Source organism: Salmo salar, chromosome 12, assembly GCF_965601325.2.
Source record: "Salmo salar chromosome 12, fSalSal1, whole genome shotgun sequence".
Classification (NCBI taxonomy): domain Eukaryota; kingdom Metazoa; phylum Chordata; class Actinopteri; order Salmoniformes; family Salmonidae; genus Salmo; species Salmo salar.
This window is the reverse complement of record NC_138302.1, coordinates 70,248,813-70,275,990: the sequence shown is the minus strand read 5'-3', so window position 1 is coordinate 70,275,990 and position 27,178 is coordinate 70,248,813. Positions and strand designations below refer to the sequence as shown.

Genomic DNA, 27,178 nt, shown 5'->3' with positions numbered 1-27,178 from the left:
TCACACATAGACACACTTTCACACTCTTCACATATGCTGCTGCTACTCTGTTTATTATCTATACTGATCGCCTAGTCACTTTACCCCTACCTACATGTACATATTACCTCATCTACTTTGTACCCCTGCACATTGACTCGGTACCGGTCCTCCTTGTATATGGTCTCGTTATTGTGTTACTATTTCCAATACATTTTTTACACATTTCTCGTAATTTTTAACTCTGCATTGTTGGGAAAGGGCTCGTAAGTAAGCATTTCATGGTAAAGTCTACACTTGTTGTATTCGGCGCATGTGACAAATACGATTTGAATTGAGTGTATAACCACCTGATTATTCCAAAAAATCACAGATGTTTTCAAAATAGTGTCCTGAATATTGAATGAAGCGCTGTGCTCTTCATTAACACAAGTGGTTGTCTGCGCCTCTCTCTTTCCCCTCCCTACCCCAGCACCAGGAGCCATGTCCTCAGTGATGTCAGTCCAGGAGGAGAACCGGGTGCTGCAGGTAGAGCTGGGAAGGCTGGAGGATCTGCTGGCCCATAGCAGGGCGGACCGAGATGAGCTGGCTATCAAATACAGCGCCATCAGCGAGAGGGTAAGAGACAGAGAAGAGAAGGCAGGAAAAAGAGATTGATTGTGAGATGAGTGGAGGGAGAGAGACATAAGACAGGGAACAGTAAGTAAAAGATAAAATGAGATTATCCAGGAAAAGATAACAGGATTAGATGTGAAGTACATAAGTAAATGGAGGTTGAGAGAGGGAGAATGAATGCATTTGTTGGCGATTAGTTAGAGTTCTCTTCTTAATTATTCATTTGGGCTGGTTGTAGTACTACACTAACCTGGTTGCTAGAGGAAAATATGTGGTGGGTTTAAATTCTTGATCCACAAATGTAGTCTGAAATCTTTCCCATAGAGGACTAGTAGGAGGGTTGCCATACACCAAACACTAAAGACAAAGTAGCCCACAGAGGGGCATTTGACAGACACATATAAGGAATACCAATGTACCCCTATCTCAATTCTCCCTTTACTATTTTCTTTGTCTGCTTGGAAGAGTTTTGTCCGTCTCCTTGGTTACGGGACTGGAATGAAGTGAAGTGGCATGTTGCTATGGCGTTCGTCACCCCTGGTGATTGTAAACAGAGGGGAGGAGGGGGGGGGGGGGGAGATCAGGCCAGAGTGGGGGGGCTCAGTAGTATGGCGTTAGAATTTAGCCTAACTAAATGTGGTTGTACATGCAAGATTGTCAGCTCTAAAACAAACCGGAAATATCTCTTATGTTACCTTTGATCTTCAAATGTTCTTCAAATGGTGATTCAGATAACCTGCAGTTAAAATGACTCTTCTGACAAATGAGACTAATGTAAATGTAATGCTAAAATCCAACATCCAGGCTACTATAACATGAATCCACGTCAGTACTTTATGTAAATGTAGAATACAGAGAGGCTTATCTGTATAGACCCAATTGTTGAGACCTACAGAGGTTCCTATGGAGACAGGTTTGTGTTTACTGCTAGACTGAACTGTGGTGTTCTCCATGGAGGCCCTGAACATTCATTACAGTGCTGCTTACAGCTCCTCAATCACAGAGCCCTCGGAGAAACCATTTTGGTCAGATAGGGGTGGGTAGATGCAAATGTACTACCTTGCACCATGCAATAATTCAGAATTTTTAACATAGAATAATGGTAAAACATTTCAGCATATTTAAATATATTTATTTTCTATAGCATACCTGGCAAACCTGAAGAAAGACAGTGGTTACATATCAGTCTGAGTTCTAGTGCTCTGAAGCGTAAGGCCGCGACTCCCCCTGTGCATCATCCCCCCCATGTGTTCTCATCCACATAGCTCGAGCAGGCGCTCCGCCTGGAGACAGGTGACGGGGAGCGGGATTCACCAGAGTCTCGCAGCCAGGCTCAGCAGAACATGGACCTGCGCCGGCGTCTGGACGAGGAACAGGCAGCCTACAAGCGTAAACTCACAGCCTACCAGGAGGGCCAGCAAAGACAGGCTCAGCTGGTGCAGAAATTGCAGGCCAAGGTATCACACTATGATGCATCTGTTTCCATTCACCTCCCATTTATTTGGAGGTTAAAGGGTGTTTTACTAGTTCATTTATAGGCCAGTAATTGTCTGTCAACCCTCTCAGTTGTCAACAGAAGAACACACACATGAACGTAAAGCAGGTGATGGCAGTGTTTTCTTTTCATGGTTGTAATACGGGATGTAAGTTCATGAACCTCATAGATGTCTTTCTGTATGACATCACTGTCCTACAGACTCTCCTACTAAGAATGAAAACATTTGATGGTGACAAATGGGAACCTGATGCTGATTAGCTATTCTATGTTATGTCACCAGTCAGAGAGCAGATCACCTCACTGTGTCCTCCCCTCCAGGTCCTGCAGTACAAGAAGAGGTGTGGAGATCTAGAGCAGACTCTAGTGGAGAAGTCCTCGGAGCTGGAGCAGCACAGACTGAGTGTTCGTACTGCTCTACACCACTATGGAGACATTCTGAATCAACTAACCATGCCATTTAGTAACAACATTGAGTTAATCTACAATTCACATCTGATGCATAGCTGTCATTCTTATTTCCCTTTAGGGTCGTTGTGATATGTCCAACAACAGCCACCATCGAGACGAGGAGGATCCATGCGGCGACCTGGAAAATGCTCTCATCCGGTTGGAGGAGGAGCAGCAAAGGTTAGTGATTGGAATCTGCCTGGGCCAATCAGCAATGAAACTAATGACGTACAGAATTCAATGCAATTGATGCAATGCCGTGTTACGCTCCACAGGAGCAGCAGTCTGTCTGCAGTGAACGCCATGCTGAGAGAGCAGTTGGAGCAGGCAGGACTGGCCAATGAGGCACTCAGCCAGGACATACGCAGACTCACTGCTGATTGGTCCAAATCCAGGGAGGAGCTGGAGCAGAGGGAGTCTGATTGGAGGAGGGAGGAGGAAGTGTGTATTATAGTTTTTGTGGATGGCTGTTTTCATTTTTCTGTTTTCATTAGAAGCACTTCTCTTATTTTCTGTCACGTGACATTGACATTTCACAATTTCTATCTCTTAGTCTTTCCACAGTTATTTCAGCAGTGAGCACAGTCGTCTGCTATCCGTATGGCGACAGGTGGTGGGCTTCCGTAGACAGGTCTGTGAGCTGAAGAGCGCCACAGAGAGGTCCGAACAACTAACTCACAACACACTGCATAAATGCACTCCATTATATAGTTGCATGCTTGTGTCTTTGAATTCTTTCATATTTCCCCTTTTCCCCTGCCAGGGACTTGTCAGACATGCGTAACGAGCTGGCCCGGGCCTCCCACTCTGTCCAGTCGTCCTGCTCCAGCCTGTCCTCCACGCTGCGCAGCCGGGAGGGAGGGGCGACTCTGGCTCTGGAGCGGGAGGTGGTGCTGCGAGGGCAGCTGGAGCTGCAGCTCAGAGAACGGGTGGCTGAAATGATGAGCCTGCAGACCAGGACTGATGCTGAAAGGGCTGAGCTCAACGCCAGGTCAGAGAGAGAACTGAACACCAGGTCAGAGAGAGAACTGAACACCAGGTCAGAGAGAGAACTGAACACCAGGTCAGAGAGAGAACTGAACACCAGGTCAGGGAGAGAACTGAACACCAGGTCAGAGAGAGAACTGAACACCAGGTCAGAGAGAGAACTGAACACCAGGTCAGAGAGAGAACTGAACACCAGGTCAGGGAGAGAACTGAACACCAGGTCAGGGAGAGAACTGAACACCAGGTCAGGGAGAGAACTGAACACCAGGTCAGAGAGAGAACTGAACACCAGGTCAGAGAGAGAACTGAACACCAGGTCAGGGAGAGAACTGAACACCAGGTCAGAGAGAGAACTGAACACCAGGTCAGGGAGAGAACTGAACACCAGGTCAGGGAGAGAACTGAACACCAGGTCAGAGAGAGAACTGAACACCAGGTCAGGGAGAGAACTGAACACCAGGTCAGGGAGAGAACTGAACACCAGGTCAGGGAGAGAACTGAACACCAGGTCAGGGAGAGAACTGAACACCAGGTCAGGGAGAGAACTGAACACCAGGTCAGGGAGAGAACTGAACACCAGGTCAGAGAGAGAACTGAACACCAGGTCAGGGAGAGAACTGAACACCAGGTCAGAGAGAGAACTGAACACCAGGTCAGGGAGAGAACTGAACACCAGGTCAGGGAGAGAACTGAACACCAGGTCAGGGAGAGAACTGAACACCAGGTCAGGGAGAGAACTGAACACCAGGTCAGGGAGAGAACTGAACACCAGGTCAGGGAGAGAACTGAACACCAGGTCAGAGAGAGAACTGAACACCAGGGGTCTCATTTATAAACGTTGCGTAGGCACAAAAGAAGGTGTACGCCAATTTCGAAGCAAACATTGGGATATAAAAAACCAACTTGACGGGAGTATGTGTGGTCCTCCATGACCCATACGTACACACATAAACTGGAGAAATGAGAAACTACGACTCTGATGGAGAAACGCTTTGAAATTGATACCATTGTGTAAAATAAATGTAAAATATTACCTCTCACGTATTATATATGAAGAGTTCCCTGGAGTGCACACAACAACAACAAAAAAACTCAAATATGTTGTCTAGTTTAATCGGGAATCATATTTAATTGGATCTGTAATTACTAAACAATACTTGCATGTTATGAAATGTATTCTCGTAAATAATAAGGTGAACAGTAAGACAAATTACGTTTAAACTGATGCCGTTTTCGATGCCTCAGTCGGGCAGATACGAGTATACAGTTTCATATATTATTATCACATGTTGCGCAGAACTGTCAATGTGATGGCCCTGTCACTGTCAGTTACAATCAGGGTAATTACCATACCTGAAGGTGTTACGCAATTGGGTAGCTTTGACAATCAAATGGGTGGGTATAAAACGGCATGCAATTACAATGCATAATGACGCACAATGGCTGCTTTGGCACTGTTGGAATATTTGGCCGTGCCTGCCCCACTTCAACTCCTTGGCAACCTCGTTAATAGCGTCGATGGTGTCTCTTTGCGTTTGCAGGACTGCATCTGTGAGGACATGGCCGCTGGAGGGTTGTGAAGCACGAGGTGCAGTGGAGACGCTGGGGCTGGGCGCACTCAGCTCCTGCTCAGCTGCAGCACCACCACCCCCGTAGAACACGCAGCAACTAAAAACTATAGAAAATGTCACAATTGTTTGTGTAAATACATTTTAAAACACAACTTGAATGCATTTGGTTTACTCTTTTCAAACGAGGGAATACTAATTACGTATGTGGATCATCCGGTGCATCTTGCATGTCCGTGTCCCCCTCCACCTCCGTCACTACTCCACTCAGGAGGGATTCCCCGACAATACCGGCAAGTCGCTCATCAAGGGGGTTGAGCTCCGGTGTCCCCTTTCCCCCGTCCGTGGCACAAACACGTTGTCTGTGTGCGGCTATGCGCCTTTTGGCCTCCACTTTTGTCGGACCACTTGTTTTTTATTTCTGAGAGGGTCTGACCTGAGCCAGCAGCATTCACAGCGTCCGCCACATGCTGCCACTAACGCCTTATTAGCATTTGTAATGCTCACACTGTGTCCACCAAACAGTATATGTTTTCTTGCTTCAACCTACAAGAACTTCCATTTCACACTGGGTGAAATTTCTTTTTTCAGCCTTTCTGTCAGGATTTGTCGTCATTGTCGTCAAATCCCAATGAAAATTAATTAGGGGCGTGAAAATTAATTAGGGGCGTCTCGTTGACTGTTCATAGGCAACAATGGGCGTTAAAAGGGTGGGACAAGACGCTCGCTCACGTGCGCCAATTTTCGAGTTGATTGTGATTCATAAAGGGAAACTGGCATGGGACTTGTGTTATAGATCAGAATAGTTTTGTGCGTAAGCACTTTCTGCGTTTTGTCCGTACCCCACCTTTTGATGTGAATCCTCCGCACAGTTTTATAAATGAGGCCCCGGGTCAGAGAGAACTGAACACTGCTCAGTCACTGTCTGCGTCCAAAATGGCACCCTACATAGTACAATAGTTTTGAGCAGAGCCCTATGGGATTCAGACTCTTGTCTGTCTGTCTGTCTGTCTGTCTGTCTGTCTGTCTGTCTGTCTGTCTGTCTGTCTGTCTGTCTGTCTGTCTGTCTGTCTGTCTGTCTGTCTGTCTGTCTGTCTGTCTCTGTGTCTTTGTGTTTAGTAACTGGCAGCCTGATCTGCCTGGTGGTGGTAGACAAATCAGGAGTGTAACGTGCATCGCAGAGATTCCATGGTATGCTAAGGGGTCTGTGTGTTTATGGTCAGGCTGTCAGATGCAGTGCGAGAGGTGGAGAGGCTGAAGGGCCAGAGTGAGGAGAGAGACAGAGACGTGGCCTCACTGACCAGGAGACTGGAGGTGAGAGACTGGCCTGTGTGAACCCAGCAGAGATACTTCCTGTAGCCATTAGCCCTCCTTAGCCTTCATACCCCTCCCTTCTCACTATTGTTCTTCTGCAGGAGCAGAGTGGCAACGATGAGACAGACATGCAGGTGATGAGGGCTCATACTGAAACACTACTGGACACACTGAGAGACATTGCCCAGGTACAACTCACTCACTCACTCAGTCACTCACTCAGTCACTCACTCAGTCACTCACTCACTCAGTCACTCACTCACTCACTCACTCACTCACTCACTCACTCACTCACTCACTCACTCACACACACACACACACACACAAATAAACGGAAACTTTGACCAAAACCCTTTATTGAATCCTCTTCCCAGACTGTCTTATCCGATGGGGACTCGTCATCAGAAGCAGACCAGGAGAACACTGGGGCTCCTCTATTGGCTCTTCTCCGTGTCTCCTCCCCTCACCGCTCCTCATCACCATGGGGATCCACCTCTCCCAGGCGTTACTCCTCGTTGGCCACCGTCCCAGAGGCCAGCCTGTCAGCCCTGCGGTCTGCTGTCAACAGCAGACATCTCCAGCTGCAGGTACCCCCTCCACACTGTCCCTCTGCTGCAGCTGGACACATTAACACATCTACTACTATCTATATGGGTTTACTATATTTATTCACTGGGATTGGAAATTGAGGTTGCTTTATTCCAATGTTACATTGTCAAACTTTCCTATACAAACTTCTTCTATAAAAGTTATCTTGAGTTTCTTTGTTCCTCTGTATCACTTTCAGTGTTCAGTGTCCCACTGTCTCATCTGCCTCTGTCTCTCTGGTCCACAGGAGGTCCGTGGTCGTCTGTCCTCTGCCCAGTCATCAGTACAATTGCTGCGCAGGCAGCTAGCAGAGGCGGAGTCAGCCAAGCGGGAGGCGGAACAGCGCAGTCAGACCCTGCATGGAGAGAGGGATGGAGTTCAGAGAGAGAAGGACACCACACAGAGAGAGAGAGACCGTCTGAAACAAGACAGGGACACACTGGCTAGGTAAAACCAGGAGGGCTCAGGCAGACTTCTAACACAACTTGGGTGATGGTAAACCATTTAGGACCAGGAAGTGTCTGCTCTCAGTGCCCTGGTTAAAGAACACTTACTCTATGCATGTTAATGGTTATATTTCAGTAGATATTTCTAATGTATCCATTGTCCTGTTGTGTTCTTTGTCTCTATCCTGTCAGTGAGAAGGTGGCTGTGGAGAAGGCAGCCCAGGCAGCTCTGATCAAGGCCCAGATTCTGCAGATGGACTGTGAGAAGCTGCAACAGGCCGTGACGTCGGCCCAGAGAGAGAGGGATCACGAGAGAGAGGAGAAGGTGGACGCGCTGCAGGAGAGAGACCGGGCCAAGGCAGAGACCGACAGAGTGTGAGTGAGAGTGTGTGAAAATAAAGGTGGAAGGGAGAGAGTGATGAGGGAAATTATGAAATTATGAGAAAGGAGGAGACGAGGGTAGTAAATTATGAGAATTAGAAGGAGGAGATTGCAAGTATACTGTACATAACTATTCCTACCCTTGTCCTCTGTCCCTGGTACCTGTCCCCACAGTCAGAAACAGTGGGAGCAGAGTGAGAGCCGGGCGTCTGTCCAGAGAGGGGAGCTGTCTACAGTGAGAGAGACTCACCACCAGGCAGAGGTGGAGAGGCAGCTGCTGAAAGGAGAGAAGACCCAGCTCACTGAGGCTTTGGCCCGGGTATGACGCACACACAGATACAGATGTCACGATAACTCTCTGGCTCCTCTTGTGTTTGCTTGTCATACTTTTGGTCCCTTTAACTTCCTCTCTGTTCTATGTTGAAAGGTTACCTATCCTCTGTGTTACATATCCTTGTATGTTTTGTCCCCGGTCCCCCAGGCTGAGAGCAGTAATGCAGAGCTCTCTCTGCTGGTCAACAAGCTTCACTCTGAGGAGGCAGCCCTCCGAGACTCTCTGGCCAAGATGGGCAGCATGAATGAGGGCCTGGCCCAGGACAAGTCTGACCTCAACTCCATCATCAGCCAGGTGGGACCAACACCTTGATCAACATTTGACTGACACTTGTGGTGGATGTCATATACACTGCTCAAAAAAATAAAGGGAACACTTAAACAACACAATGTAACTCCAAGTCAATCACACTTCTGTGAAATCAAACTGTCCACTTAGGAAGCAACACTGATTGACAATACATTTCACATGCTGTTGTGCAAATGGAATAGACAACAGGTGGAAATTATAGGCAATTAGCAAGACACCCCCAATAAAGGAGTGGTTCTGCAGGTGGTGACCACAGACCACTTCTCAGTTCCTATGCTTCCTGGCTGATGTTTTGGTCACTTTTGAATGCTGGCGGTGCTTTGACTCTAGTGGTAGCATGAGACGGAGTCTACAACCCACACAAGTGGCTCAGGTAGTGCAGCTCATCCAGGATGGCACATCAATGCGAGCTGTGGCAAGAAGGTTTGCTGTGTCTGTCAGCGTAGTGTCCAGAGCATGGAGGCGCTACCAGGAGACAGGCCAGTACATCAGGAGACGTGGAGGAGGCCGTAGGAGGGCAACAACCCAGCAGCAGGACCGCTACCTCCGCCTTTGTGCAAGGAGGAGCAGGAGAAGCACTGCCAGAGCCCTGCAAAATGACCTCCAGCAGGCCACAAATGTGCATGTGTCTGCTCAAACGGTCAGAAACAGACTCCATGAGGGTGGTGTGAGGGCCCGACGTCCACAGGTGGGGGTTGTGCTTACAGCCCAACACCGTGCAGGACGTTTGGCATTTGCCAGAGAACACCAAGATTGGCAAATTCGCCACTGGCGCCCTGTGCTCTTCACAGTTGAAAGCAGGTTCACACTGAGCACATGTGACAGACGTGACAGAGTCTGGAGACGCCGTGGAGAACGTTCTGCTGCCTGCAACATCCTCCAGCATGACCGGTTTGGCAGTGGGTCAGTCATGGTGTGGGGTGGCATTTCTTTGGGGGGCCGCACAGTCCTCCATGTGCTCGCCAGAGGTAGCATGACTGCCATTAGGTACCGAGATGAGATCCTCAGACCCCTTGTGAGACCATATGCTGGTGCGGTTGGCCCTGGGTTCCTCCTAATGCAAGACAATGCTAGACCTCATGTGGCTGGAGTATGTCAGCAGTTCCTGCAAGAGGAAGGCATTGATGCTATGGACTGGCCCGCCCGTTCCCCAGACCTGAATCCAATTGAGCACATCTGGGACATCATGTCTCGCTCCATCCACCAACGCCACGTTGCACCACAGACCTGTCCAGGAGTCCGCCACCTCATCAGGAGCATGCCCAGGCATTGTAGGGAGGACATACAGGCACCTGGAGGCCACACACACTACTGAGCCTCATTTTGACTTGTTTTAAGGACATTACATCAAAGTTGGATCAGCCTGTAGTGTGGTTTTCCACTTTAATTTTGAGTGTGACTCCAAATCCAGACCTCCATGGGTTGATAAATTGGATTTCCATTGATTATTTTTGTGTGATTTTGTTGTCAGCACATTCAACTATGTAAAGAAAGAAGTATTTAATAAGATTATTTCATTCATTCAGATCTAGGATGTGTTATTTTAGTGTTCCCTTTATTTATTTGAGCAGTGTAGAACTGATGCATGAGTAACCATGTCATCTTCATCAAAACAAAGCATTGACCTTGCTAATATGTTTTCTGTAAGCCATGGTATCATGGTATGCCTATTGCCTATCAGGATCGCTTGTAGTTTTAAATGTAAGCTTTGCACACCTGTCCTGTCTCTCATATGTGTCTATGTTTCTCTCTCAGCTTGAAGAGGAGAAGGCCCACCTGCAGGCCCAGAAACATGAAGCGGAGCAGGAGAAGATGACCATCAGAGATGAGCTCGTCCGATTGGAGCAGGACAGGCTAGAGTTGGACTCCGCCCGCCTCGCCCTCCACCAATCCCTGCAGGAGTCTGAGCTGAGCAGGGTGGGGATGGAGGCGGAGCTTCAGAGCCTCAGGGCCGAAAGAGTGAAGCTGCAGGACAAAGTCACTCAGGTAAATAATGAGGGTCCTCTTCACTCTGAATGGGAATCTGGCAAGAAAGAGTGTCTGTCACTCTGGACTAATCAGTAATTAACAGTGCATGAAAATCGCTGGGTTCTGAAACCTTGTTGTTCCAGTGAACCTTTGTCTGTAAATGTGTACAGTTTTACTGCATGTACCTGTGTGTCTCTCTGCTGACAGCTGTGTGGCGAGGTGAGCTCTCTGGGGGCGGAATTGGGCATGGCCCGCGGTGAGGAACAGAGACAGGGCGTGGCTCTGGAGGAAGTAGGGCGGGGCCGGGCGGAGCTGGTCAGGGAGAGGGCGGGGCTGGTGGTCCAGCTGACTGCATCGGAGAGAGAGAACGCCACACTAACAGAGGAGTTGGCCTCATTCAGGTGAGAGATCTGTGTGTGTCTGACCGACGGTGTGTGTATTTCTGTGTGTGTGTTGACGAATTGGTCCCTAATATTAGTGTCCATGCCCCTGCAGGTCGGAACGGGAGGCCTTGGAGACCAGCCTGTTTGAGGTGCAGCAGCAGCTGGTTCAGCTCGAGTTTCGCAGAGAGCAGCTAGAAGCAGAGAACCAGAGCCTGCGGCTACTCCGGGAGACCACCACCGGTGAGAGATGGAGAGAGACAGAGAGGAGGATGAGAAATAAATGACCATTTAGAGAGAAATGAAATAAATGGGTGAGAAGAGGAGAATAGGTAGGAGAGAAAGTCTGTGAGAGTAAGAAAGGAAGAGGGGAGGATGGATATGTTGGAATGGAAGAAAATGGTTAAGGAACATTGAGGGAGAGAGCCATAGATCAGGAAATAGAAACCTGTGTTTAACCCCTTACACTCGTGGAAATTGGGCTATATGGATATGGCCAAATTGAAAAGGTTCTAACAGAACTATAAAAAGCATATGCATGACCAGGGTAGCAATTGAAAGAAAACACTTTGGAGATTATGGGGAAAGGACACAACAGTTCACCTGACACAAGACTGAATCCAAACATTATACTGTTGATTTTATGTGCATTTTACATTTACTGCACTTTTCACAGCATTTGTTAATAATGAAATCTGAAAATACATTCAGTAACATAATAACAATATTCATTGACATTTTGGAATAGGTGCAAAATAAGACAAAACGCAATCCCAAAATGTTCCATTATACTGTAAATCCCAATCTGGGGCAGTTGGGCATGATTTGAAAGCTTATTCTATTGCCAACGTGGCTAGCTAAGTTATAAAATACGATCTTACAGTGTTAGGCTTTCCAAGGCCACTTCCTACAAACAGATTGTAATTTTGTGGAGTCATGAGTGCATTCAAGTGCTTGTTCTGTGGCAAATGTTCAACACAATGCGACAAACAGGCTCATTCTGTTCAGGACAACCCGGGGTGGAGCACATGCCATAGCGATCATAAACGATGATACTGTAAATTACATGCGTTTTCTAATACGGAAATGTGAAGTAAACATTTGGACTCACGGGTGTGTGGTTTGCTTGTATGACATCAAAGCGGTATTTATTATAATTCTCAACGTCTCATCTTTCAAAACACATAGACTCCTCTCAATTTACAGCATTTCCCTCACTCGGACAACAACAAATGTGCAAAAGTAGCCGATTAGTCGGAGGGATGGGCCTCTTCAAGTCGCGCACAGTGCTCAAGTTTATAAAGGCTGTCAGCCAAAACCCATTCAGCTCTGTGAAGTGGAGAACCGGGGCTCTGGTGTCATGTATAGCATGTTACTCTACAGCCACTGTGATCCAAATGAGGTGTTTACAATGACAAAATCTGCCATTTTCAACCCATATATGAACGGGGCTGTGAGTGAAGAGGGTTACAACCCTTAGTAGAAAACTGTTGCTGCGTTTGATGGTGTATCTGCTGTATGACTGAGACTGTATGAACACAGGTGTAAAACTGGTCATCATGTTTGATATTGTCCTGTGTAGCGGAGCTGAGGCGTGTGCGTGCGGATGGGGAGAATGTGCTGGCGCAGAGTGAGAGGGAGAGAGAGGCTTTGAGCCAGGCCCTGACAACCACCCAGCAGGAGTACCAGCAGGCCCTCCACACCGCCATCACTGACCACCAGGAGGAGGCAGAGAGACTGACCGCTGAGAAGGTGAGGAGGGCTTAGGCTGGATTGTGTTTGTCTGTCTAGTCCTGTTTGGAGAGGTGTTTGTGCTAGCAGTAAGAGCACTATTTGGATGGTTTTACTGTAAAGAAATGTGTTCTTGTTTTTTCTTGCTTTGCCCAAGGTGTCTCACTGTAGGTCTTGACTCTACTCAGTTGTTCATGTTCTTTATTTGGGCTGGTTTAACCCATACAATGAACATGAACAACTGAGTGTGTTTGTTCTCCAGGAGGCCCTGCGTCGCAGTCTGGAGTTTGAACAGGAGGGGGCACTGCGACAGGTCAGACAGGAGGCAGAGGAGCAGCTCCTCAGAGCCGAGAGAGACCAAGAGGACCTGAAAGATGAAGTGAGGAGTCTGCAGCACGACAGAGACCAGAGTCTGCTACAGGCAGAGACAGAGAAACAACAGGTCAGGCACATCTGAGAGACCATACAAACACAATGCGGGCTCTATATTCAGCTAGCGCTAAGGTCTGAGGGGCAAGTGTCATGTAAAACCTGTGCACTGGCATTTTCCAGCCCTAACGCCAGGTTTGGCAATTAACCTGTCTTACATCAACTCGTTTGCACTGAGGTGGGAGGGATGGCAATATTTGAGGTGTGTCCTTAAAACCAAGCGCAAAAGTTACCATTTTATGCAGCGCTAATGGGAAGTTGTAAGACCCACAAAAAGCAGGTCTTAACGCTAACGCAGTTAAAAATGGCATGAATTATGAGAGCGGAAGCGCAGCCTATCCAGCCACGACGCACATTGCCCATGGAAGAGAGACGTGCATTCTGTGCTGGTGAATCTTGTATTTATACAGAAAAAAAATATTAACGCAACATGTTAAGTGTTGGTCCATGTTTCATGAGCTGAAATAAAAAATTCCAGAAATGTTCCATACACACACAAAGCGTATTTCTCCCAAATGTTGTGCCTAGATTTGTTTACATACCTGTTAGTGGGCATTTTTCCTTTGCCAAGATAATCCATCCACCTGACAGGTGTGGCATATCAAGAAGCTGATTAAACAGCATGATCACTACACAGGACATACCTTCTGCTGGGAACAATAAATGGCCACTCGAAAATGTGCAGTTTTGTCACACAACACAATGCCACAGATGTCTCAAGTTTTGAGGGAGTGTGCAATTGGCATGCTGACTGCAGGAATGTCCACCAGAGCTGTTGCCAGATAACATCATTTTTATTTCTCTACCATAAGCCGCCTCCAACATCGTTTTAGAGAATTTGGCAGTGCGTCCATCTGGCCTCACAGCCACAGACCACGTGTAACCACACCAGCCCAGGACCTCCACATCCAGCTTCTTAACCTGTGGGATCATCTGAGACCAGCCACCCGGAAAGCTGATGAAACTGTTGGTTTACACAATAATTTCTGCACAAACTGTCAGAAACCATCTCAAAAAGCTCATCTGCGTGCTCGTCGTCCTCACCAGGGTCTTGACCCAACTGCAGTTAGGCGTCGTAACCGAGTTCAGTGGGCAAATGCTCACCTTCGATGGCCACTGGCATGCTGGGGAAGTGTGCTTTTCACAGATGAATCCTGGTTTAAACAGTACCGGGCAGATGGCAGACAGCGTGTATGGCATCGTGTGGGCGAGTTGCTGATGTCAACGTTGAGAACATAGTGCCCCATGCTGGCGGTGGGGTTATGGTATCGGCCGACATAAGCTATGGACAACAAACACAATTGCATTTTATCGATGGCAATTTGAATGCACAGAGATACTGTGAGAAGATCCTGAGGCCCATTGTCGTGCCATTCATCCGCCGCCATCACCTCATGTTTCAGCATGAATATGCACAGCACCATGTCGCAAGGATCTGTACACAATTCCTGGAAGCTGAAAATGTCCCAGTTCTTCCATGGCCTGCATACTCTCCAGACATGTCACCCATTGAGCATGTTTGGGATGCTCTGGATCGACTTGTATGACAGCGTGTTCCAGTTCCCACCAATATCCAGAAACTTCGCACAGCCATTGAAGAGGAGAGGGACAACATTCCACAGGCCACAATCAACAGCCTGATCAACTCTATGCGAAGGAGAGGTGTCGCGCTGCATGAGGCAAATGGTGGTCACACCAGATACTGACTGGATTTCTGATTCACGTCCCTACCTTTTTTTAAAGTATCTGTGACCAACCGATGCATACTGTATCTGTATGTATCTATAAGTCGTGAAATTCATAGATTAGGGCTTAATGAATTTATTTCAATTGATTGATTGATTTCCTAATATGAACTGTAAAATCGTATAAATTGTTGCATGTTGCGTTTTTAATATTTTTGTTCAGTGTAGAAACATAAAAAAATTATTGGTTTCCATCCCGTTTAAATTGATTAAAAACCAAGCATTGCCTACCTTCCCCTTAATCAAGGCTGGTTTAGAAGCATCACATACAGTGGGGAGAACAAGTATTTGATACACTGCCAAAAGCATGTAGAGGTCTGTAATTTTTAACATAGGTACACTTCAACTGTGAGAGACGGAATCTAAAACAAAAATCCAGAAAATCACATTGTATGATTTTTAAGTAATTAATTTGCATTTTATTGCATGACACAAGTATTTGATCACCTACCAACCAGTAAGAATTCTGGCTCTCACAGACCTGTTAGTTTTTCTTTAAGAAGCCCTCCTGTTCTCCACTCATTACCTGTATTAACTGCACCTGTTTGAACTCGTTACCTGTATAAAAGACACCTGTCCACACACTCAATCAAACAGACTCCAACCTCTCCACAATGGCCAAGACCAGAGAGCTGTGTAAGGACATCAGGGATAAAATTGTAGACCTGCACAAGGCTGGGATGGGCTACAGGACAATAGGCAAGCAGCTTGATGAGAAGGCAACAACTGTTGGCGCAATTATTAGAAAATGGAAGAAGTTCAAGATGACGGTCAATCACCCTCGGTCTGGGGCTCCATACAAGATCTCACCTCGTGGGGCATCAATGATCATGAGGAAGGTGAGGGATCAGCCCAGAACTACACGGCAGGACCTGGTCAATGAGCTGAAGAGAGCTGGGACCACAGTCTCAAAGAAAACCATTAGTAACACACTACGCCGTCATGGATTAAAATCCTGCAGCGCACGCAAGATCCCCCTGCTCAATCCAGCGCATGTCCAGGCCCGTCTGAAGTTTGCCAATGACCATCTGGATGATCCAGAGGAGGAATGGGAGAAGGTCATGTGGTCTGATGAGACAAAAATAGAGCTTTTTGGTTTAAACTCCATTCGCCGTGTTTGGAGGAAGAAGAAGGATGAGTACAACCCCAAGAACACCATCCCAACCGTGAAGCATGGAGGTGGAAACATAATTCTTTGGGGATGCTTTTCTGCAAAGGGGACAGGACGACTGCACCGTATTGAGGGGAGGATGGATGGGGCCATGTATCACGAGATCTTGGCCAACAACCTCCTTCCCTCAGTAAGAGCATTGAAGATGGGTCGTGGCTGGGTCTTCCAGCATGACAACGACCCACAGCCAGGGCAACTAAGGAGTGGCTCCGTAAGAAGCATCTCAAGGTCCTGGAGTGGCCTAGTCAGTCTCCAGACCTGAACCCAATAGAAAATCTTTGGAGGGAGCTGAAAGTCCGTATTGCCCAGCGACAGCCCCGAAACCTGAAGGATCTGGAGAAGATCTGTATGGAGGAGTGGACCAAAATCCCTGCTGCAGTGTGTGCAAACCTGGTCAAGAACTACAGGAAACGTATGATCTCTGTAATTGCAAACAAAGGTTTCTGTACCAAATATTTAGTTCTGCTTTTCTGATGTATCAAATACTTATGTCATGCAATAAAATACAAATTAATTACTTAAAAATCATACAATGTGATTTTCTGGATTTTTTTGATTTTTTAGATTCCGTCTCTCACAGTTGAAGTGTACCTATGTTAAAAATTACAGACCTCTACATGCTTTGTAAGTAGGAAAATCGGCAGTGTATCAAATACTTGTTCTCCCCACTGTAGGTGCATATTGTTATCCTAGCCATTAGCCAAGTATATAAATAAATAAATTAGGTTTTAAATGGTCTACTGAAATGTTCTGAAATATTGTAGTAAAATATGCAAATGAGGCAATAACTCATTAAATATGCACATATTTGTCAATCCATTTTTCTGGACACTGGATTAAGTCACCCTAAATATTTTGGTTTCATTTTATTAAGACACTCCAGGACAGGACTGACTCAGAGCAGATTGTGGATACATATTTTTTTTTCATATTTCTAGCTGTAAAATACTAAAGCCATGTTTATAAAATGCATTTTATATTATATATTATCGAGAGATAATTTATTTTTTACAACATATCAACAATTCCCTCTGGGCAAGTCTCGAGAATATATCTAAGTATTACCACACACAATTTGGTGAAAGCAGATGCTTCTGAAGCTGAGGAAAGGAGTTGGCATGTGGGAAGAGTCTGACTCTCAGTAAATGGCAGTTAAAGACAAGTACACTGAATTTAGACTACCAAACACCTTTTTAGATCCAATCACCATCTCTTCAAACTAAGTTACTATATATATTTTCCAATTTGTTACATTCTCTATGAAAAGGGCTTTTAACTTAAGTGTAATTAAAAATTGTGAGTTTTGAAATTATGGATGTATGACCATTTTAAAGTGGTTAAGATTCATGAAACTTTGATGGTAAGATAAATAAAAGAAAATATACATTTTCATCAAGATTTTGATCATTTTATGTGTTTAAATACTAATATTAGTGAGCCAAAATACCAACAAATCTCAAAATGTATAGGTATTTGCAAAAATGTAATTTCAGCCTGTAGTGCCGGCTTTAAATCGTCTATTCGTCAGAGTGTCTTGATTTGAAAATATACAGTACTGCACATCCTTAAACATACACACATATGCCTACCTGCATACATCATTTTGCTTGTTCAAGTATCCATCCCCATCTTCAAAGAGCGCCTCTCATCCGGTTACCAAAGACGGAAAAGTGCGATGCGTAAAGACATGTAGGCTAGGCTAAGCTCGTTGATGCCGAACATAGGGCATTAAGCAAACACTGTTGCTATTAGCCTACACGTTACTGTAGTGTATGCTATTTAATAAACTGTAGTATATCAATACACAATGGACCAGGATGAAAATAATCCATGCCCCCAGCCTAATTGAAGTTGGGGGCAATGTAAATACCATCAGTAACCTACAGAACTTGAGACAAGCACATGCAGTATTAAGCCATGGAATGTGTTGATTAAAACCTCTAAAAGTCTAAGCCGTTGGGGAATGCTAAAATATGTCATTGTTTTAAGATGGTCATACCTTGGATCATTTAGCTATTTGATTTGGAATTTTAGGACCCTTTAGGTATCAACAATTATATAAAAATAGAAACACTTTGAATAACACATTCATAAATGGCCAAAAAAAAGACAGTAAAAGGCTTTGAAGTGTCTATGCTATATCTAGGAGATTTAAGAAAGCTCAGGAATATATATATTTTTTGGGACACATATTTAACCCCTTATTTTTGTTGGAACAAACTACCTCCATACATCCATTCATTTGCATGGGCAACTTTTTGGGCGGTTGTAGAGCAAAACAGAGAAGACTATCGTGAGTGTCTCATTAGTTTGTATGCCAAATCGTTCCGACACTTTCATGAGAAGACCGATTTTTGGGATGTCTCATGGTCTGACAAACACCGTTGTAGCTCAGCCACCTTCCACTGCAGATGCGGAAAGCCAATATGTGGTGGATTGAGACGTAGCCGATGCAACAACAAAAAAAATCTCTAGCTTAAATTGGTGGATTTTTTAAATTATGTTACTTAGATTGACGCACGGGTGCATCAATAGATTCTTAGGGATTTTAACCAGAGAATGGCCAAGCCCTTTTTTAATTTTTAATTTGACCTTTATTTAACTAGGCAAGTCAGTTAATAACAAATTCTTATTTTCAATGACGGCCTAGGAACATTGGGTTAACTGCCTTGTTCAGAGGCAGAACGACAGATTTTTACCTTGTCAGCTCAGGGATTCGATCTTGCAACCTTTCGGTTACTAGTCCAATGCTCTAACCACTAGGCTACCTGCCGCTAAGCCGTTCTCACACCTACAACTTGTTTATTAATCAAAACCTAGCCATTTTGAGCCACCTGCAGCTATTGCACTCTTAATTACAGCTGTGAAAATAGCAAAAATATTTCTTACACCCCTGGACCTATAGCACTACCGCCAGTGCTTGGATTTACCATTGCGTTACATTTGTCTGTAATGAAGTGCAGAGCAAATGTCAATAAGAGATGACTACTCTCATGAGGTTGTGATCCATATCCCCAGTTCTAGAGGCCCTTTCTATTTTCTCCCTCTCTCAGATGCTGTCCCAGAAGGAGGCAGAGAAGGCGGTGCTGTCTGAGAGAGTGTCCATCCTGCAGGCAGAGCTGGGTACTGCAACCCTGGAGCTGGACAGACTGGCCAGAGAGGCAGCGCATTACAAAGAACAGGAGAGGGTAATTATAGACCTTTTTAGAACTCTGTTCCCATTCTGTACTACCATGAACTTTTTTTAAAGACATTAAAGTTTCCCTGACTTTGTCGGCAGGCCACAGTGGGAGCTCTGACCAGTGAGTTAATGGAGCTTCGCTCTCAGCTGGAGGAGGCTGGCAGTGTTCATGAGCGGGAGCTGCACCGGTTGCAGGAGAACAGCTCTGACCTGCAGACACACACTGATGCTGCCCTCAAAGAGGTAAGAGGCGGTTAGAGTCAGGGATGGAGCCGGTGACCATTTCTGGTTCAACATTTCTTCACCACTCTCCCTAACTTCCTCTTCCAGTTGGAGGAGTGCAGAGCTTCTCTCTCAGCCAGTGAGGAGAGCCGAGACCAGGTGAGGCGGGACATGCTGGAAATGGACAGGCGCCTCAACCAAACCCGTGACACCGGGGAGGGGTACAGAAGGGATGGGGTAGAGCTACGGCGCACCCTCACTGATGTCACCAAGGAGAGAGACACTCTCAGCCTATCAAATGCCCAGCTGAGGGAGACTCTGAGAAGTGCAGAGACTGAGAGAATCAGGTAGTACTTAGCTGCATACCTCTGACTCTGATTGTCACCTTTCAAAAGTTAATATACTAGTATCACTCTCTGTTAGGTAGTAAAAATTCTACAGAAAGCATCTACTGTATACAAAAGGAGGAAATATGTGTGTGTCAGTGTGAAGCGTCAGTGTGAGGAGAAGGAGCAGCGGCTGGCTGTTCTGGAGGAGAGCCTGTCATCTGCACAGAGAGAGGTGACGGAGCTCCGCAGCTGTCTGAGAGAGGTGGAGAGGTCACGGCTGGAGGCCCGGAGAGAGCTGCAGGAGCTACGCAGACAGGTCAGTCACACATACCCTCACATCTCTGAAACACTTTGTTTATTCTTTTACACTTATTGGTTTACCTTACCTGCTGTAGAGAACTCAAACTTGACTAGGGCATTGAGTTCTTGCTATCCACTGGATCTTACCAGGAAAAACTCCAGGCCTGGTCTTAGACATATTGTAGAACTTGTCCTCCGTTCGATCACTCCATCAGGTGAAGGTACTGGATGGCGAGAAGGAACAGAAAGGGAGGGAGGTGGCTGAGCTGCAGACGCGTCTCTCCCTGGAGGAGCAGAGAGAGGAGGAGAGAGGGCGGGAGATCTTCTCTCTCAAACAGAAGCTGGCCGAGGCTGACACAGCCAGGACTTCCATCAAGAAAGAGGTGAGGAGGGAGGGAGAGCTTTGGGTGTAGTAGAATGAGAGGTTAGATTGTATTTATGCTTGGTTAAACATAAAACGTAATCAACTGCCCTCTACACATCCCTCTCTACTGTACTTCTCTTCCCATCTCTATCCTCCCCCCTCCTCCTCTTCCCTCCCTCCCTCCTCCCTCCAGCTGTCCATCCTCCAGAGGCGTCTGATAGAGTCAGAGTCAGGCTGGCGGGGCTGTGAGAGGGAGCTGACGGCCCAGCTGCAGGATGCCCGGGGCTGTGAGAAGAAGCTCCAGGATGAGGCCAGGAACCTGTCCCTGCGGGCCCAGACAGCCCAGGACTCCCTCACCCAATCCAGCCTGCATCTCAGCGAGGCCCAGGGCCGCCTGGCTGCCACCGAGCTAGAGCTGGCCCGGGCCGAGGCCGGACGCAGGGAGCTGGAGTTCCGCCTGGGCAGCTTGCAGTCGGCACTGACCCGTACGCTGGGCATTGGGGCGGGGGGCCGAAGAAGTGCCAGCGGGGGCAGGGGCAGGAGCCCCAGAGGGAGTCCCCCAGCAGCATCCTACAGCAGCATTACACGTCCCCGCAGCCTCTCGCCCCTACGCTGCTCACTTTCACCCCCAAAAGGTGAGGGTGAAACGCTCACATATCACAAAACATGTCAATGTGAAAGTGGGACATAAATTGCGAGGAGTTATACTGTATATATTATTTTCTTCCAGATTTTGGAGGCTCGACCCCTGACAACACATTGGGCTGCTCCAGGCCGATCTCCCCAGAGCAGGGGGACACCCCCCTCCCCATGCCCCTGCCTGAGCTGGACCCTGAGACGCTGCGCTGCGGCCTCAGAGACTTCCTCCAGGAGCTCCGAGAAGCTCAAAGAGACCGGGTACTACAGCCACACTACACGGGCAGAGCAGTACACATATTTAGATTTTATACACCTTCTCCTATTCTAACAGACTGAAGTCCATTTTCACTCTTTACTTTTAGATAAATGATCTCAACATTGTGCTGTAAACATCTCTGCAGCACTGATATGTGACTGTAGGAAATGCTAAAAGTCTGTCAGATTGTCTGAAGGCATGTTGTTGAAATGTGTTCCTGGTGTTGGTTTTCAGGACGAGGCTCGCTGCCAGTTGGGGACGCTACAGAGGGAGTTGGAGGAGGTGACAGGGGAGAGAGACTCCGCCCAGAACCGCCTCTCTCAGCTACACAACACACTGCAGGAGTGCCAGGAGGGTGAGACACATACACAACACACTGCAGGAGTGCCAGGAGGGTGAGACACATACACAACACACTGCAGGAGTGCCAGGAGGGTGAGACACATACACAACACACTGCAGGAGTGCCAGGAGGGTGAGACACATACACAACACACTGCAGGAGTGCCAGGAGGGTGAGACACATACACAACACACTGCAGGAGTGCCAGGAGGGTGAGACACATACACAACACACTGCAGGAGTGCCAGGAGGGTGAGACACATACACAACACACTGCAGGAGTGCCAGGAGGGTGAGACACATACACAACACACTGCAGGAGTGCCAGGAGGGTGAGACACATACACAACACACTGCAGGAGTGCCAGGAGGGTGAGACACATACACAACACACTGCAGGAGTGCCAGGAGGGTGAGACACATACACAACACACTGCAGGAGTGCCAGGAGGGTGAGACACATACACAACACACTGCAGGAGTGCCAGGAGGGTGAGACACATACACAACACACTGCAGGAGTGCCAGGAGGGTGAGACACATACACAACACACTGCAGGAGTGCCAGGAGGGTGAGACACATACACAACACACTGCAGGAGTGCCAGGAGGGTGAGACACATACACACGTCGCACGCACGCAAACCATAAGAAGGGCAAGAGAATCATTTACACAGTGAAGTCATTGACAGACATACAAAGACCCGGGGAGAGCATACATTAGCATAAAGACCTTGTCTGTGAATGCTTCAGTGTTGTGACTGTCTGTGTGTTTCCGTCCAGGTAAGCGTGGCGTTGACGGGCGTCTGAGCTCGACCCAGGCCATGCTCCAGCAGCAGGAGGAGACTGTGAGGAGGGGAGAGAGGGAGAGGAGAGCCCTCACTGACAGAGTCAAGGAGCTGGAGAGAGCCCTGCAGACTGCCGAGACGGAGAAAAAACACACACAGGTAGACATACATGCACACGAACACATACTTACTGTAGAATATCTTCCCTGACAAGGATTCTAGTGTCTGCTAACACACAGAGCTGACCACTGACCTGCCAACACTGCCATATGGTGACCCTGCAGGAAGCACTAGGTGGAAGCAGAAGTCATAACAACAGATGCCACAGAATAATGAGTCATTAAACAAAACTCCATGTCATATTTCTGGGCAAAGCAACTGTCCATATGTCCAGTCCTCTAAGTCCAACCCTCACACCACCCTAGAAAACACTACCCATATCCGACAACAGAGGGAGCATGGGGAAAGAGGGAGAGAGAAATGGACTGGCTGAGTGTGAAGGAAATAGAGAGATTGAGAGGGTTAGTGGGATAAAGTGCAATGGAAAAGACGAATGAAGGGAAAGGAGGGTAGGTATTTATGATTATAGAGATTATAGTTAGGAGCCACAGAATCAAATAGTAGATAATTTAATAGACTGTATTCCTGGGAAGAGACTCAAATGATTTATGTTGCTGGAAAGAGAGGGGAGGAAGTTCGGGAGCAAGGGGGGGATTTCAGCATTATGGAGAGTTGAGAGAAGGAAGAAGGGATGTGGCCATCTGTGGATCAACTGTCTATCTGTGTGTTTATGTCTATCTGGCCTGGCCTCTCTGAGAGTGGGTTTGTGGAGTGTCTCTGTTTTCCCCTCGTGTCTACTTCTATATCTCTACAGAGCAGCTGTATGGACTGGCTGGCTGGCTGGCTTGGACATGTGACTGCCAGTCTGCCAGTTTCATCTCTTTTAGCTCTCTCCTTCTCTTTTTGTCACTCTCTCATTCTCTACCTCTGTCTCCCTTTCTCTCACCTCACTCTCCCCTCCTCCCCCTCCCTACCTGTAGGACCAGTTGAGTAAGCAGCGTGCGGGCGAGGTGCGTCTGGAGGCTGAGCGGAGGCGACTGCGGGAGGCCCTGGAGGCTGCCGAGGCCCGGGGGACCAGGGTGGAGCTGGGGAGACGCAGCCTGGAAGGGGAGCTGCAGAGACTCAAACTGAGCCTGGGGGACAGGGAGGCCGAGAACCAGGCCACCCAGGAGCGCCATGATGCACTAGTCAAACAGGTAGCACACTGAATGAACACTCAATCAATCTACTATAGAGGAACAAGTACACCCTCGATAGAGGCACGTCATGCTGAGATTTAACCAGATTTAAACGGAAACACACTTGCACAATATACACACTAAGACACACTGACTTAAACCACTCACACACTGTGTTGTGCATCTGTCCCAGGTGGCAGAGGGGGAGAGCTGTGTGACGTCGCTCCAGAGAGAGTTGGACAGGCTGACCCAGGCTTTGTCTAAAGCCCAGGAGGGAGAGGTCTGTCTCAGAGAGAAGAACCAGAGCCTTTCCCAGAGCCTCCAGGAGGCCACCGTTGCCCACAGCGCCACCCAGGGGCGCCTTGTCGCACTGCAGAAGACCCTGGGGCTGGCCGAGCAGGACCGCAGGCATCTACAGGTAGGTGGAGGAGGAATCATTGATAGGACAGTGGGCTGAAATTCAAGTGTTTGTTTTTGTCAAGGTTCATCCTTGTAATTTAAATAGGATTAGAGCAAATTGTAATGAGTAGTCTAGGTTGAACCCATGAAACTGAATGTAGTGTTGCTGTTTTCAGGAGCGAGTGGATGGAGCGCGGGCGTCCCTGACGGACGGGAAGAGAGGCATGACGACCCTCACTGAGCGCGTCCAGAGCCTACAGAGTGAGCTGACTCAGAGCGACCTGAGACGAGGAGAGCTGGAGGCAGAGTTGGCTCACACACAGGAGGTGAGAGGGAGGGAGAGAAAGAACGAGAATGAAAGAGAGAGACTTTTACTCATACATAATCATTTCCTCAACACTAACCTTATACACACACACAGGAGGAGAGTGGTAAGGACATAGCCGGGGGGCATGTGAAGAATTTACATTTAAAAAAATGTAACGAAAAAGAGCGGGAGACATAGGCCTGTATCTCATCTGTATAGCTGTTCCCTCACCCTGTCTCTCCTTTAGGCCCTGCGTCAGCGGTCTGACAGTCTAACAGAAGCCCAGCGCAGTGCCCAGTCTGCCCAGACAGAGAGGGTGTCTGCAGAGGAGAGGCTGCGGGGGCTGCAGAGGGCCGTGGCCATGCTGGAGACAGAGAAGAAGGACGCAGAGAGACAGGCCGTCCGCCTGGAGAAGGACAAAAACGCACTGAGAAATACACTGGACAAGGTGAGACAGGAGTGAGAGAAAAATGAACCACACACAGAACATTAGGAATATCAAATCAAATTTTATTAGTCACATGCGCCAAATACAACAGATGTAGACCTTACATTGAAATGCTTACTTACAAGCCCCTATGATGAATATGACTGTCGAAAAAAGTTGGGAGTATTGATTTTCAAACAGTTCAATCCAGGAAGTGAATTTAAATGCAGTTCATGAATGAAAAAAATCCTCTGAAAATAATGGCCGGTTTTCAATTAACTTCCTCAATTAACTGGATTAAACATGGAAATCAAATCAAAGTTTATTTGTTACAAGCAGTTCAAGAAATAGAGTTAAGAAAATATTTACTAAATAAACTAAAGTAAAAAATACAATTTGGGTAACTGGAGTGTTTGACCATTTTTTGGGCCTTCCTCTGACACCGCCTGGTATATAGGGCCTGGATGGCAGGAAGCTTGGCCCCAGTGATGTACTGGGCCATTCACACTACCCTCTGTAGCGCCTTACGGTCTGATGCTGAGCAGTTGCCATACCAGGCGGTGATGCAACCGGTCAGGATGCTGAGGGGGAAGAGGTGTTGTTGTGCCCTCTTCATGACTGTCTTGGTGTGTTTGGACCATGATAGTTTGTTGATGATGTGGACACCAAGGAACTTGAAACTCTCGGCCCGTTCCACTACAGCCCAATTGATGTTATAGTCCACAATCAGCTCCTTTGTCTTGCTCACATTGAGGGAGAGGTTGTTGTCCTGGCACCACACTGCCAGGTTTCTGACCTCCTCCCTATAGGCTGTCTCATCGTTGTCGGTGATCACTGTTGTTTCATCAGCAAACTTAGTGATGGTGTTGGAGTCGTGCTAGGCCACGCAGTCGTGGGTGAACAGGGAGTACAGGAGGGGACTAAGCATGCACCCCTGAGGAGACCCCATTGTTGAGGATCAGCGTGGCAGATGTGTTTGTGCCTACCCTTACAACCATCAGGAAGTCCAGGATCCAGTTGCAGATGGAGGTGTTTAGCTTAGTGATGAGCTTTGTGGGCACTATGGTGTTGATCGCTGAACTGTAGTCAATGAACAGCATTCTCACATAGGTGTTCCTTTTGTCCAGGTGGGAAAGGGCAGTGTGGAGTGCAGTTGAGATTGCGTCATCTGTGGATCTGTTTAGGCGGTAGGCGAATTGGAGTGGGTCAAGGGTTTCCAGGATGATGGTGTTGATGTTTTTATTTCATTTTTTAAAAAGTAATCTTTATTTAACTAGGCAAGTCAGTTAAGAACACATTCTTATTTACAATGACAGCCTAGGAACAGTGGGTTAACTGCCTTGTTCAGGGGCAGAATGGCAGATCTTTTAACCTTGTCAGCTCGGGGATTTGATCTTTCGGTTACTGGCCCAACGCTCTAACCACTAGGCAACCTGCCGTCGTGAGCCATGACCAGCCTTTCAAAGCACTTCATGGCTACCAATTTGAGTGCTATGGGGCAGTAGTCATTTTACCTTCACTTTCTTTGGCACATGGACTATGGTGGTCTGCTTGACATGTAGGTATTACAGACTCGTGCAGGGAGAGGTTGAAAATGTCAGTGAAGACACTTGCCAGTTGGTTCGTGCATACTCTGAGTACAGCTGGTGCTCTCATGCATGCTTCAGTGTTGCTTGCCTCGAAGCGAGCATAAAAGGCATTTAACTTGTCTGGTATACTCGCGTCACTGGGCAGCTCACGGCTGGGTTTCCCTTTGTAGTCCTCAATGCCATCCTGGAACATATTCCAGTCTGTGCTAGCAAAACAGTCCTGTAGCATCCGCGTCATCTGACCACTTCCGTATTGAGCGAGTCATTGGTACTTCCTGCTTTAGTTTTTGCTTGTAAGCAGGAATCAGGAGGATAGATTTATGGACAGATTTGCCAAATGGAGGGCGAGGGAGAGCTTTGTATGCGCCTCTGTGTGTGGCGTAAAGGTGGTCTAGAGTTTTTTTCCCCCTCTGGTTGCACATGTGACATGCTGGTAGAAATGTAAGTTTGCCTGCATTAAAGTCCCCGGCCACTGGAAGCGCCGATTCTGGATGAGCATTTTCTTGTTTGCTTATGGACTTATACAGCTTGTTGAGTGCGGCCTTAGTGCCAGCATCGGTTTGTGATGGTAAATAGACGGCTACGAATAATATGAATGACAACTCTCTCGCTAGTTAGTGTGGTCTACAGTTTATCATTGGGTACTCTACCTCAGGCGAGCAATACCTTGAGACTGTTATTGACAAATAGACACACACCCCTGCCCCTTGTCTTACCAGACGTATATATGCTCTGTCCTGCCGATGCATGGAAACCCCAGCCAGCTCTATATTATCCGTGTCGTCGTTCGGCCACGACTCGGTGAAACATAAACTATTTCAGTTTTTATGTCCGGTTGCTAGGATAGTCTTGAACGTAGATCATCCAGTTTTTTTCCCCAGTGATTTCACATTGGCCAATAGGACG

The 27,178-nt window shown here is 47.3% G+C and overlaps 1 protein-coding gene across 5 annotated transcripts in view; it reads left to right on the top strand.

The window, feature by feature from the left end:
- The window catches only part of crocc (ciliary rootlet coiled-coil, rootletin), a 49,702-nt gene that overhangs the window by 5,895 nt on the left and 16,629 nt on the right, over positions 1–27,178 (top strand). For 3 of the 5 annotated variants that reach the window (XM_014132968.3, XM_014132967.2, XM_014132965.2), the window contains exons 3-34: positions 452–597; positions 1,860–2,051; positions 2,411–2,494; positions 2,619–2,719; positions 2,815–2,980; positions 3,093–3,199; positions 3,303–3,554; positions 6,318–6,408; positions 6,510–6,596; positions 6,783–6,995; positions 7,244–7,443; positions 7,635–7,817; positions 7,998–8,142; positions 8,305–8,451; positions 10,222–10,452; positions 10,642–10,835; positions 10,930–11,057; positions 12,397–12,566; positions 12,808–12,987; positions 18,944–19,078; positions 19,171–19,314; positions 19,402–19,640; positions 19,779–19,938; positions 20,138–20,305; positions 20,480–20,921; positions 21,017–21,183; positions 21,416–21,536; positions 22,308–22,471; positions 23,353–23,568; positions 23,744–23,968; positions 24,126–24,275; positions 24,504–24,704. In XM_014132968.3, coding sequence (XP_013988443.2) covers positions 463–597; positions 1,860–2,051; positions 2,411–2,494; positions 2,619–2,719; positions 2,815–2,980; positions 3,093–3,199; positions 3,303–3,554; positions 6,318–6,408; positions 6,510–6,596; positions 6,783–6,995; positions 7,244–7,443; positions 7,635–7,817; positions 7,998–8,142; positions 8,305–8,451; positions 10,222–10,452; positions 10,642–10,835; positions 10,930–11,057; positions 12,397–12,566; positions 12,808–12,987; positions 18,944–19,078; positions 19,171–19,314; positions 19,402–19,640; positions 19,779–19,938; positions 20,138–20,305; positions 20,480–20,921; positions 21,017–21,183; positions 21,416–21,536; positions 22,308–22,471; positions 23,353–23,568; positions 23,744–23,968; positions 24,126–24,275; positions 24,504–24,704 — 5,538 coding nt within the window. In that variant the 5' untranslated portion in view covers positions 452–462. The remainder of the gene's footprint in view (positions 1–451; positions 598–1,859; positions 2,052–2,410; positions 2,495–2,618; positions 2,720–2,814; positions 2,981–3,092; positions 3,200–3,302; positions 3,555–6,317; positions 6,409–6,509; positions 6,597–6,782; positions 6,996–7,243; positions 7,444–7,634; positions 7,818–7,997; positions 8,143–8,304; positions 8,452–10,221; positions 10,453–10,641; positions 10,836–10,929; positions 11,058–12,396; positions 12,567–12,807; positions 12,988–18,943; positions 19,079–19,170; positions 19,315–19,401; positions 19,641–19,778; positions 19,939–20,137; positions 20,306–20,479; positions 20,922–21,016; positions 21,184–21,415; positions 21,537–22,307; positions 22,472–23,352; positions 23,569–23,743; positions 23,969–24,125; positions 24,276–24,503; positions 24,705–27,178) is intronic. The other 2 variants (XM_014132969.2, XM_014132966.2) reach the window with 1 other exon arrangement.